Consider the following 13,113-nt stretch of genomic DNA (forward strand, 5'->3'; position numbering starts at 1 on the left):
ACGGCGTGTGCGGTATGCAAGTAGTTTTGTTCCCTCCTTCGTCAAGATTTTTAAATCTGCACCCACTCGTCAATAGTTGTATATGTTTATTTTCTTTAGTTCAATATTATTTTTATTCGCTTGACTCTGTTTGACTCTGTTTAGTTTGAATCTGTGATATTTCGAATCAATGAATATTTTTGCGTAACGATGGCTATGCCTGTGATTTTCATATGTTTTATATATTTAGTGTCTTATTATGACAAAAACTGCCGCTGATCGGCATGGCCGTTTTATGGCGTTTGAAAATAAAATTGTTATTTATTTATTTACTAATACCACGTTAGAGCACAAAGCCAATTGAAGCGGCTGTACACAGAACGCAACGCACAGCTGCGCACATCATTTCTCCATCCCGAACTTTTCAAAAGTTCCTCTCTTTGCTCCTTCCCATGAAGTTCTAATTTTCTTTAAATCCTCGCTTATGATCCGGTATGGGTATGACCTGCTTCTAGCTTTTAAGGTACAGATTGGGGGGACAGTTTTCTCACTTCTGAATAGCTTCGAACTGGCTTTACTCGATTAGAATTTTCTTTGGGAAAAAGGGCGTGTGGATGGGGGGCTAGTTGGATACTATCTAAGACACCTAAAGTGGATTGAAAAGAGGGTTCCCGTTCTGAAAAAAATATGTGTCTGTTGTTACAGAAGAGTTTACCATTTTACTAATGTTAATAGTCGGTTTATATTTTTGACAAAAGAAGCTTTCCAGAATTGCATATTTGCAACTTGAAAGAGCAACATGTTAAGCTACAAGCGAGTGCAATGTTAAATAAAACACTTCCAACTACCAGCTAGCTTTTGTGCTTTAAGATATTTCTACTAAAGCGCTATTAAAGCTTTAGCGTTAAGAGTGGCTTTGATGGGGTAGTAACCTCCCCCCCTTCATACATTTGATATTTTTTTGTTTTAAGTTCGAAGTTTATTATTTTTATTTTATTTTTTTTTATATGGATACAACTAGCAATGATTTTAATTTAATAGCTTTAGCCAGCAAAGTGATTAATTGCAACTTTAAAATGCAATTACTTCTATGATCTTTTTTTTTTTACAGTTTTATTCAAATACATGCGAAAACTGCTCGACTATATGCCAAATCCAACCATTAATTTAAAAAAAAAAACTTTACAACAAGATACTAAAGTGTTTATCACATTATAACCAAAATATGGACTGATTATGACGGAATTTAATTTAATTACAACAACTGCCATTCTTTAACTAACAATATGATTCAAATTTCATAAATTATCTATTTTAACCCAATAAGCCCGTTGTCACTTATATTTTCCCTCCCCTTTTAGGCCAGGATATTTTTAAAAGGTGAAATCTTCCCTGTTTCTTTGGGTCTGGAAGTGAGAAGGTGAGTAATTCAATTTAAAATACTTAACTGGCTCCTAAATGATCACTGTAATACCCATGCCACATTATAGTCAAACGTGTCGATAAAATCAAAATTACGCACGATTACAGCGCCAAATACGTACGCCGTTCGTAATTTCTTGAGTTGAACATTGTTCAACTTTCAAACGTAAATTTCTTGACTGACCAATCGGAGTCAAGGTTTAAGGCATAATTTTTAAAACTAGAAAAGATGGAAACTTAGAACAGGGGTTATTCTATCTGGCAGAGGAATCTGACAAAAGTTAAAAAGGCTTAGTATTAGTAGAGAACAGTTGGACACACATTACTGTTGATGCAAACTCCTTAAACTAGTTTCTTGCAATTTTTATTTTTTGCGTTTTAAATACAAGTGTGGCGCTAAAATCAAGAAAATTGCCTTGTCATTCATAATATTTGGCTTTCATTATCGATAGATGTGACTATGATGTGGCACGGGCATTTTAGCCGGTTTGCAAAAAAGTAAAAAATAAAATTAGACGTTAGTGGCTCCCCGTCTCTGAGCCTACCCCCTCTCTGAATATATTTTGCGACCAGTTTTTAAGGGTCTTGTCCCCAGTGAAAACAACTTTTTGTTGATCCTATACCCCAAGTTGCTATTTAATAAAAATAACAACTAGAATATCTAAATACGACGTTTGGGCTTTCGAGTTTCTGTTATGAACACGCTAAATATTAAGGTTACATAATGGAGAATAGAGACTAGGGCCAAGTTTATCAATTGATATTAAAGAGGAGAGAATTAAACGTTTCATTTAGCAGGGTGGAGGAACTGATTACAAGTTTTCTGAAGCATCCCTAAAATACAATTTGAGGTTAAAAAATAAAAAAAAATAAAGACAAGATTTAGAAGAAAGCTATCGTAGGTTTCAGTGAATCAATTAAGTGGATTGAATTGTTTTAAAAATGATACAAGTAAGTATTTTTTTAGATTTTTAGTTATCAGAATTTTATACTGTTTCCTTCTGGGGGGGGGGGGGCCAACCACTAAACTGGAACCAAAAGAATTCTTTTTAATATTTTTCTTATTACTATTCTTATTATTTCTTATTTTTATAAGACATATTATTTCTTATTATTCTTATTTTCTTCTTATTATTATTGTTAATATCTTATAATTATATATTATTCTTATTAATAAAATTCTTAATATTTCATTTCATAAAAATGCGCTACTGTAAACCAATACCGTAGGTGGGATTTTTGTTGCGGGGGGAGGGGATTGCAATAAACCTAAATACGCATCGAAAATTTTTTATAAGAATTTTTGTTAAATATTTAAGAGTCGAACAGGAGGGAGGAGGGAGGTTCAAACCCCCTAGCACTCAGCTTTTAAATCTGAAGTGCGACGCATTCGCTGATTAAGAAATTTAATTGTTGTGCTAGTGACATGCTTGATAAGAAGTTTTCTGAAGCATCCCTAAAATACTATTTGGGATGTAAATAAATACAGACAATATTTTGTAACACTTATGGTATAGTAAAGTAAAAGCTTAGAGCTTATTTTTAAGAATAGAGAGAAGAAGCAGTTGAAAACGTCCTTTCCTTTCTTATAGCATAGGATCTTATTTCCATATCACTATAATCTAGTGATGGATTTCAGAAAGGAAAGAAACTAATGTTTCAATTAGGACAAAGGGAAAACAACTGATTTAAAACCCCCAGACGCGCCCCCAAAACATTTTTTTTTTAAAGTGTATACAAATAAAGATAAGATTTGGTAAAACTAGGTTCATTTTAAGAATAGAGAGGAAGGGGCTGAACACATTACTTTCAGTAAATTTTCCGATTGACTCACAAATGAGGTATCTAAGAAATAGACATAGAACCAGAGTTTCATTTCGAATCAAAATATAACATTCACTTGCATCGGAAATGAGCTTCACCCCCCCCCCCTCCCACCCTGCTAATGTGCAAATATATACAATGAATTGTATATATCCAATGAATATTACATTATTTTGACAGACTGTTAATTCGAATCTGAAGAAAAGTGGGACTTATGGAGAATTCAGTGTATATATATAGTTCTTAGTACATATTTGCCCATTAGATTGGAAGGGGGCTAAATTCATTTCCGACCCAAAGAAATTTTATATTTGGATTCAGGATGGAATTCTGATTTAGGGTTAAGTCAATTCCTTGGCTATCTCATTAGTGAGTTAGCAGGAAAATTTACCTTCCTTCGTTCCTATGCCTTTGATCTGAGTTACCTCCTTATCATCTTACCTCCGTGCCTCCCTACCTCCCATCTTACCTCCATATCATCAAAACTCGCACTCTTGACAGTCTCATCAAATTGGACAGCATCCTCGGTTTCATTGTCAGTCAACATTCCATGATCATCGATAAAGCCTTTTAAGCACACTTCAACTTCTTCAACTGTCTGAGTAACCACAGTTTGTATCACAGGATCCAATCTTCGACGATCTTGACTCAACTCTGTCCTCGGGTAGCTTGGGTAGCTTGGTAGCAATGACGATGACTCTTTGCGATCTTGTTCATTAGAGTCATTTTTTAGTGACTCGCTCCTTGAATCGTTTTCCCCCCTACTAAAGCTAAAGATTTCTTTAGACTCGACAGGACTGGAATTTTCTGATTTCTTGAATATTTTATTGCTTTCTTCTTTTCTTCCAAAGCGCTCAGCTCTCCACGGAGGTACATCCCCTATAATCCTACAGCTGATTTTTTCAAATTCATATTCAGAGACAGGTTTTGTTTCAGGTTTCATCAGGTTTTCTCCGGCAGTAGGTTTTAATTCGGTGTGAGGACACTTATCTGACTTTTCTATATCTATTTTGGTATCATCAACAATTCCACTATCTAAACTTTCATATTTTTGGGCCTTTTCACTTTGCTCCACTTCTTCTATCCATGAATTTACTAATTCGTCTGTAATTGTGTCTTCCACACCTTCATTGTCAACCAGATTTCCTAGCTCTTCGGCAACGCTGTCAAGAGATTCATTACTTTTTCTTACACTATCTGTCACTTTTTGAGAAAGTGTTTCACCTTCTTCTATAGTACTCTTTTTTAATGTTGAGTAGGATATAGTTGGCATTGAAGTAGACACAGAAATAGTAGTTACTTGATTATTCTCACTTTCATTACCTAATTGTCTTAATGAGGGTTGCTTTTCTAAATCTGAAGCGGGACGTATTCGCTGATTAAGAAACTCGATTGTTGTGCTGGTGACATGCTTCGTGCTATCCGGACTAGAAATAGAAGTTGTGTTATTTTTATAGTTCTTGGCAGCAGTCAATAAGCCTTGACTAGAAGAGCTGACGACTGGAGAAGATAATTCCAACTGTGAAGGGTCATTATCACTAGATACATAATTCCTTGGTAAATCAAAAACCAAACTAGATGGCTCTGGAGGCTCTGTTGTTGGCTCTGAATCATACCTAACCCGTTTGAATTTGTCATCAGAACCTGAAAAGAGTTATGTACTGTTTTAGACAATCCTGGTTCAACTTAATGTAGATTGGAAGATTGCTAAGCTCAACATTATTTTACACAAAGGATCATATGGCATATAAGACGCCTTTCGTTTTCTTTTTTTTCTACAAAATATGAGGCAGCCATGGAAAATAAAAGAGAGAAAAAAATAGAGTAAGAAATAAAAACGCACTTTTCATCAACGAACTGTGATGAAATCCACAAGCAGATGTCAATTAACATATACAGTGATACAGCATAGGATATAGTAGGATATACATAGTCTGGTGCATGCAACACTGACGCAAGATCTACAGTGATGCGGGGTGCGATTTTGAGTATTCATTGGACTGGTTTTGAAATTAATAGAACTATAATTAAATAATGACTCATTTTTGTATTTTCATATTTTTTAAAGCATTCAGTAAAAGGATTTTAATTTCGAGTACTTCGATAATGATAGCAGGATAGCATGCTGTTGTTAGGGTGTTTTTTAAGCACATTCTTAGACGAAAAATTTTTCTGTGTTGTTTTTGGATTCTCTTTTTTCCTACTTCCTCCATACCATGACCGTGCATTTGGAGGGGGGGGGGGTGAATTATTTTTTTTTTCAATAAATGAAAGCGAAAATAATGCCCTAGAAGTTAAAAAAAATGAAGATAGCTTAAGATTACAATAGCTATAGATTTTTCCTCCAGATGAATTTTCAAGCAACAATTTCAAGGAGTCATGGGTCACGACACAAGCCTTATGGAGGATTTGTCAAACGTTCCTGTCCAAATTTTTTGCTTGAAAGTAAATATAAACAAGAAAAACTCATACCCAAGGTGGGCTTAAACACCACTTTTAAAATAGCCTGAAAAGAGGAAATCTAACATAATTTGAATAAAACGCCAATAAGCAATGACAATTTTTCCAATCCCCTCGCATTGCGAGAACTACAGGCAAGCTCAAATAAAAAACTTCTAAAAAATACCCTACACGCTGACATGTGGGACAAGCATACGAGAAAACAGGAACGATTCTGAAACATCCCATTCCCAGTTACACGTTGTTTATCTATATTTTTCTACCATTGACTGAATTGTTAGACACGAAGAGAGACTCCCTTTACGGAGAGAAGGAAACTTATCTACTAGATGGTCTATTAAAGTTTTCTTCCTTTCCCCTCCCTGCAAAACAAATTGGTTCACTAAGATGGGGTTTTAGTATACCTGTCTTTTCCCAGGTTAATAGAGTAAAGTATTAAGTAAATTCGAAGGCCCACACCACAGTTCCATTTATAACTAAAATGAGATGAAAATATATAACAACAGATGAAGCGTCTAATAAAGACGATGAAATTTGAATAAGACTTCTAATTGAGACAATGACAATAAGACTATAGTTTATTCCAAAGATTCCAAAGAAACCATTCCAAAGAGCATTTGGACATTTGAGCATCCCCGGTTGTTTAACAGTAAATTGAAGAAATTTTTATAAGGAAAATGTTAACAGTTTTTATCATTTTATTTTTTTTACAGAGAAAATAAGTTTATTTTAACAATTTAGCAACAACTACAGTTGAACGGCCGCCCAAAAAAAGTCAAGAGCTTGTCCGTTGGGTGGCATTTTTATTGTTATTATTATATCTATTAATATTGTTGTAAAATGGTGACGAGGGATTGGTTATAACTCTTATTTTAATACATTTTTTTTTAGTTTGATTAATAACTTCTTAAAAATAAGTAACCGCCCAACCATAAGTGCTTTTTTGTATCTTTTTTGGGGTAGTTAATAGTAGTTTAGTTGTTATGTCTTTTTTTGTAATAAACTCTACTTTAGCCTTTTCTTCAAGACTAATTTTTTTTTTAGAAAAAAAAAGAAAAATTAAAAGGCTTACAGATTTTTTCAGATTTTTTTTTTCATCTGTAAAGGCTTACAGATGTGAAGCCGAAATCTATGTGCTCTTATCAGTATATTTTTTCACTACTTTAATTAAAATTTCACCCAAAAGTATCGTATACTTTCATTTCATTTTAATTAGAATCGATTATTATACAAAGCTTCTTTTCCTTCATTTTTAAAGGCTCGGCCAAGCATACAGTAAGCTCTAAAATGTACAATATTTCCATTCAAGTAATGAGTTAGCATAAAAATTACTTCAGAAGAAAAAAAGAATTAACCTCGAAAACCTTCAATTTGAATGTCTTATTCGGCCTATTACTTTATATTGCATTTATGTCACAAAAAAAGCTTCAAATTTTGAATATAATAAGTATTGTATATTTTTGTTCAGTTTTTTTACTGAATTATAGTTGGAAATTAGGTCAGAAAGGTTCAATGATTCTTTTAAGTATTTCTTCTTATTATAAATAGATTGCAAAGAAACAAACACGCGGATAAAATCTTTTAAGCTTTTCAAAATATCCAAGGTTATTCTCTAGAAGGTTGGAGTAGTATTTTTCTTATTATTTTTTTTTTCATAGCTTATTTTAACATATTTTTTTAGACATCTGAACTCACATGTATTTTTTACAAGCTGTTTTCTTTACAAGCAAATGAATTTTTTTTATAATAAAAAAAAACATGATGCATCAAAATTAGGATAAAACGGGGGAGGGGGAGGGGTCAGATTTTTTTTCAAGGCCTTTTGAAATATCCGCGCTCATTGCAGAGCAGGTTAAAACATTATTTTCCGTGACATTTTCAAAATAGCTGCTTTTAATATAACTTTGTCCTTTTAGACATTTGAAATCACATGTATTTTGTATAAGCTGTTTTGATTACAAACAAATGTATGTTGTTTTTGTAGGCCAATATTAAACAAAAACGATAAAACATTGAAGCCTAAATTTTGTTTCTTTTGGCCCAGATGGAAAAAATTTTTTTTTTTTTTTTTAATGTTATTCTTGGGCTGAATACGAAATTGCTTCTGTGAAAAATGGGCAAATCTTGATAATTTATGCTGCTGCGAGAAAACATCCCCCCCCCTAAACCAATAGCCTACAAACTTTAGATTTTTGATTTTGGACCAAAAGGAAAAGGGGGAAAACCGGGGCAGAACAACTTTTCAGCATTTTTTTTAACACCCTAACCTTTGCACAGTTTGAACTACTAAAGAAGTGATTTTCAAATACTTGAGGATTTTCTTTGATTTTTTCACATAAGCAATAAATGGTGAAAGAATATCAACGAATATTAAACGATATATCGACAAGTGCAATACTAATAAAACAAAAGTTCCATTTCCAGCAGAACATCCAAAAGTAATCATCAGACGTCAAGTATTTCCACTTATCTGTAATGGCGAATCTGGAAATTAAACAGCATACGTAACATGTAACGAGGCATAAAAAACCTGTCATATATTTCATGCTTTACTAAGACAGGTTCAATTTATCAATATTATGTTTCGCCTCAAGTCCCTTTTAAACACGTCACCTTCCAGTTCTTTTTTTTCTTCTTTTTCGAATCAACCTTCCACACAAACTAAAAACTATAGCAGATATTTTAAGATGCGAAAATCAGAGAAAGGAGTCTATATTCTGTTATATATTAAAAAGATACTTATTTGAATAAAAATTGTTAACTTGTTTAAAATACTAAGATTCGGACACATGGGCTAAAAAAACAAACAAGAACAATGGTATGAACAATACTCCCTAAAATACCTGACGTCAAACCCAAGTTATTGGATATGTGTATCTGTGTATCTACGCATATTAAATCCTCCTATCATGGTTGTGGCGTTAGACTCAACTGGGCAAAGAACGAACTCTAGCCCATAGTAACCGAAAATTTAAAAGTGCATTTTGGAAGAAAATATTAAGTGAGGAAGAATCACCATATGAAGATGAAAAATTCAGATTTACGAGCGTGACGTTTTTACAACATTGTATGAACCCACGAACCTTCATGCTCAGTCCAATTACAGATCAATTACGGTACAAATTGTATTCCGTCCAACAATTGATTAATTTAATTACAATTAGAATAAAATACACATTTTTAAAAAGATATCATTAGCATATCCCGGAAGATTGCCAAGAGAAGGCGACTGATTGCAGAAGAAGACTTACCTTCATCAGGTTTCTTTCCAACTTCAGAAGAATGCTCAAGTCTAAAAAAAAACGAACAACGATAAATATCATAATTGTAGTAAGTATCAGCATAGAGGGTAAAAACTAAGAAGAATAGATTTTATAATTTCCTTAAAATTTACCGGAAGAGCTGAAAACACAAATTATAGTATTAGGTCAAAATTACTGAGGGGGACCTTTGCACAAATCTTATATGTAATCTCCTCCCCTTTTATGCAGGCACCAACGGCGACATAAGTCAATACTAGATAGGAGGGAGGAGATTCTTCCCTTACATCGGTAGAAGGGATACCTCCTAGAAATATGAAAAACTTTTATGTTTTAACCCTTCCCCAGAAAAACTTCTCTGACCCTCACTCATAGTTTCAGACCTAAGATGACACATATGCGTATGAGGGTGTGACTGTATGACCATTTTTGTTTGAACAGGGATACCATTCCACGAAAATTTTGAGCAAACCAAAGCATATCAGCCATTACAAATAAAAACTAGGCTACATCTATCTTACATCATATGTAGTGCTGTAAGTGCTGAATCATGGGCCTCATCCAAACGTCTTACTGCAACAAAAGAATTGTTAAGGCATACATTATTAGGCTAAAATTCGTAGCAGGTTGATTTGTTCGTATAGACGCACACATCTTGGACTCTTAGACGGGGGGTGGGCGGGGTCAGAGTATTTTTTCTGGGCACTTTTAAGTGCACAAAATGTGCACTTTTAGAACACTATTTTTATTTTATTTTTCATTCCCCCCCCCCCCGTGTACATGAACCACTAACGTTTTTTGAAATTGATTGCTTTATCCACTATAAGCCTAATATAGAGGTTACAAACAACCGTGAACTTCAGGTCAATTGTTCTTAGAACAAATAAAGAGCATTGTCAAAAGTGTAGTTGATACGCTGCAAGATAAGTCTTCCTATCGATAAAACAGCCCTTTTGAAAGCTTTTATGTCATAGCTTAAAGACTTGGCATACATTGTTAAGCGATATATTATTAGGCTAAGATTAATAGCAGATTGATCTGTTTGTATAGATGCATATTGGTCAGATTCTTAGACAGGGGGGGGGGGGAGGGCGAGGTAACAGTATTTTTTAGGGAGGACCATAAATCAAAAAGTACGCTTATATGGCACTATTTCCCAACTTGTCCACAAGGAAGCCCTATAACAAGGAAGAACATACACCCCCCCCCCGTATACACGAACCATGAACATCCTTATAAAACTATTTCTCCATCCCGTCAATGCCAAGTTCCGTTAAAGCCTCAATTTGAGGCTACAAACCACATAACTGCTGTGACCTTTCAGCCAATGTCCTAAGAAGAATTTAAAGTACATTGTCAAAACTACAGTAGATATGCTACAAAATAAACCTTCTTATCGACAAAGCAACCCTTTTGAATACATTTCTGTCAAATCTTGAAGACTAGGGAAGAGCCGCAGCCCCATCTCAAATGCCATCGCTTTTCAGGGAATTGTTATCTTTAGGCTTTATTTCGCTTTCTGTGCCATTCTGCTAAGCATTAAAGGGGTATCACAAGATACTGACCTTAAAATTATTGTCCTATAAAAATCATCTACTTCATTAATAACTGGATCAGCTTTTTTTATAGGAGCCTCTTATTTCGCAGATAAAGTTTACAGCCAATTTTTGCTATTACATGTAAGCTAAAGCTGAAATAATTTACTCCACAAACGAGAATTGTTTAGAGATGAGATAAGAAAATGGAATAGTCTATTATGGTCCATACCTTCTGCGCACTCACTGTCAGTACGACAGTGAGTGCCATCTTTTTTAAAGACTAGAAGCCATCTTTTTAGTGAGTAAAAATTAAACCTCCAAAAAGCAATCCAAGCCTTATTCCACACGCAGTTTGCTCCAGGAATCCTACTTGGCGGTTATGTTCCCTGTGCGATATGTTCGGTATATTATATTTCTGCTCTCTTCTGGTATTATTATATCAACGAAAGATGATAATATTGCTATTACCCCAAAGCCAAGATTGAGTTCTATCCACCTAATAAGTTCTCGAAAAAGAACTAAGTTCTTTTTTTTACTTTAGGTAAAAAAAATAACACTGACAACTGGTTGAAAATCGCAGAAGAAAGAACAATTATTCTATTCTTTAAGCTGGTTTAGATCCTTCTCTAAGAAAAAAGTCTAAGTAAAATGATAATTCCAGTTCGGTGAATAATAATGATGAATTCAATGATATAAAATTCATTGATATAAGGTGGTGATACCAATGAATTCAATTATATAAAGTACAATGACATAAAATATTGATACTCGTGGATTCAGTGATATGAGGTGCAATGATACAAGGTGCTGATAATAATGATGAATTCAATGATATAAGGTGCATTGATATAAGGTGGTGATACTAATGAATTCAATTATATAAAGTACAATGACATAAAATATTGATACTCGTGGATTCAGTGATATGAGGTGCAATGATACAAGGTGCTGATAATAATGATGAATTCAATGATATAAGGTGCATTTATATAAGGTGGTGATACTAATGAATTCAATTATATAAAGTACAATGACATAAAATATTGATACTCGTGGATTCAGTGATATGAGGTGCAATGATACAAGGTGCTGATAATAATGATGAATTCAATGATATAAGGTGCATTGATATAAGGTGGTGATACTAATGAATTCAATTATATAAAGTACAATGACATAAAATATTGATACTCGTGGATTCAGTGATATGAGGTGCAATGATACAAGGTGCTGATACTAATGATGAATTCAATGATATAAAATGCATTGATATAAGGCGCTGATACAAACGAATTCAATGACATAAGGTGCTGATACTAATGAATTTAACGATATAAGGTGCGATAATATAAGGTACTGATACTAATGAACTCAATGATATAAGGTGCAAGGTGATTTGTGGTGTACGTCAAATATGTAGTCTTGTCACTAAATCGCTTGTTTCAGAGGGAACGTATAGCTTAAGAGTATTTTAGGAGGAGTATAAGTTCATGGGTTGTTCTTTCAACAGGAATTAATTGCAATAGAACTTTTAAGAAGAAGGTACGTCTTTTGGCCTTTATTACAGCAGCATGAGCCCGTAGAATAAGACTACAGTTTAACAGCCACCCCAATAAGTAAAAACTTGTCCGACGGGGGGAACTTTTATTTTCATTATTGTCCCTATTAATTTTATTATTATTGGTGTAGAATAGCTGATGAAAGGTTGGTTACAATCAAGAGCGAATCCAGGATTTTTGTTCGGGGGGGGGGGAGGGGTTACCCGATTTTTCCCGTGGACTTTGTCTAAAATCCCGTGGTTTTGTCTTTACAGGTATTTTTAGACTAATTTTCGACTCGGTCAAAAATTTCGGGGGGGGGGGGGAGGGGTCAAACTGGGTAGCCCCCCCCCCTGGATACGGCCTTGGTTACAGTTTTATTTTGATTATGTATAATTGTTTTTAGTTTGGTTAATTACTTCTTTGATAAGATATAAATGAGATATTCTTTCGACTTTTCCTGCAAAACTGTTTAGGACAAAAAATGTGCTAAAAAATCCTTTTTTAAATTCTTTCATCTCCAAATAAACTACAAAGTAGAAAAAAACAATCGTGCCACCCGTATCTATTTTTAGGACTGAAACTAAGAGCATTTGTCGCTCATCAAGCAGTTCGTGGTAACGAACTGAAATAAGGAGCGACTTGGCTCAATAGTAACCAAAACGGGATTTTGGGATCAACAGATGCATCAATAGAATCAGCTGATTATGCTGATTCCGAATATATAAGATTCATCAAGTTTAGTGTTACCCATCAAAAGTCGCAAGCCTGAGAAAATTTGCCTGATTCTCAAAAAAGGGGGAAAACACCCCATAAAAGTCAAGAAATCTTAATAAAAATCACATCATCAGATTAAGCGTATCAGAGAATCCTACTATAGAATCTTCAAGCTCCCATACACAAAAATGTGGGATTTTGCATTCTTATTTGCCAAAAGAAATGATGGATTCGTGTTTATTTGTTTGTTTTGGTTTTCTTTTCCAGGGGTGATAGTATCGAAATAATGGTGCTAGAAGATTGGGAGAAGGTGCATTCGAACGGTAACTAAAAGTTATAGCGCTTTTTTTAAGTGACCAAAAAGATTGAAGGACA

The 13,113-nt window shown here is 34.1% G+C and overlaps 1 protein-coding gene across 1 annotated transcript in view; it reads right to left on the bottom strand.

The window, feature by feature from the left end:
* Positions 1 to 13,113, bottom strand: part of LOC148944623 (uncharacterized) — a 41,896-nt gene that overhangs the window by 7,876 nt on the left and 20,907 nt on the right. Inside the window, exons 3-4 of the mRNA XM_089099972.1 lie at positions 8,937 to 8,977; positions 3,695 to 4,869 (exon numbers count right to left, since the gene is read on the bottom strand). Coding sequence (XP_088956098.1) covers positions 3,695 to 4,869; positions 8,937 to 8,977 — 1,216 coding nt within the window. The remainder of the gene's footprint in view (positions 1 to 3,694; positions 4,870 to 8,936; positions 8,978 to 13,113) is intronic.

Source organism: Artemia sp. Qi Xiang Cuo, chromosome 14, assembly GCF_049724085.1.
Source record: "Artemia sp. Qi Xiang Cuo chromosome 14, ASM4972408v1, whole genome shotgun sequence".
Taxonomy (NCBI): Eukaryota; Metazoa; Arthropoda; class Branchiopoda; order Anostraca; family Artemiidae; genus Artemia; species Artemia sp. Qi Xiang Cuo.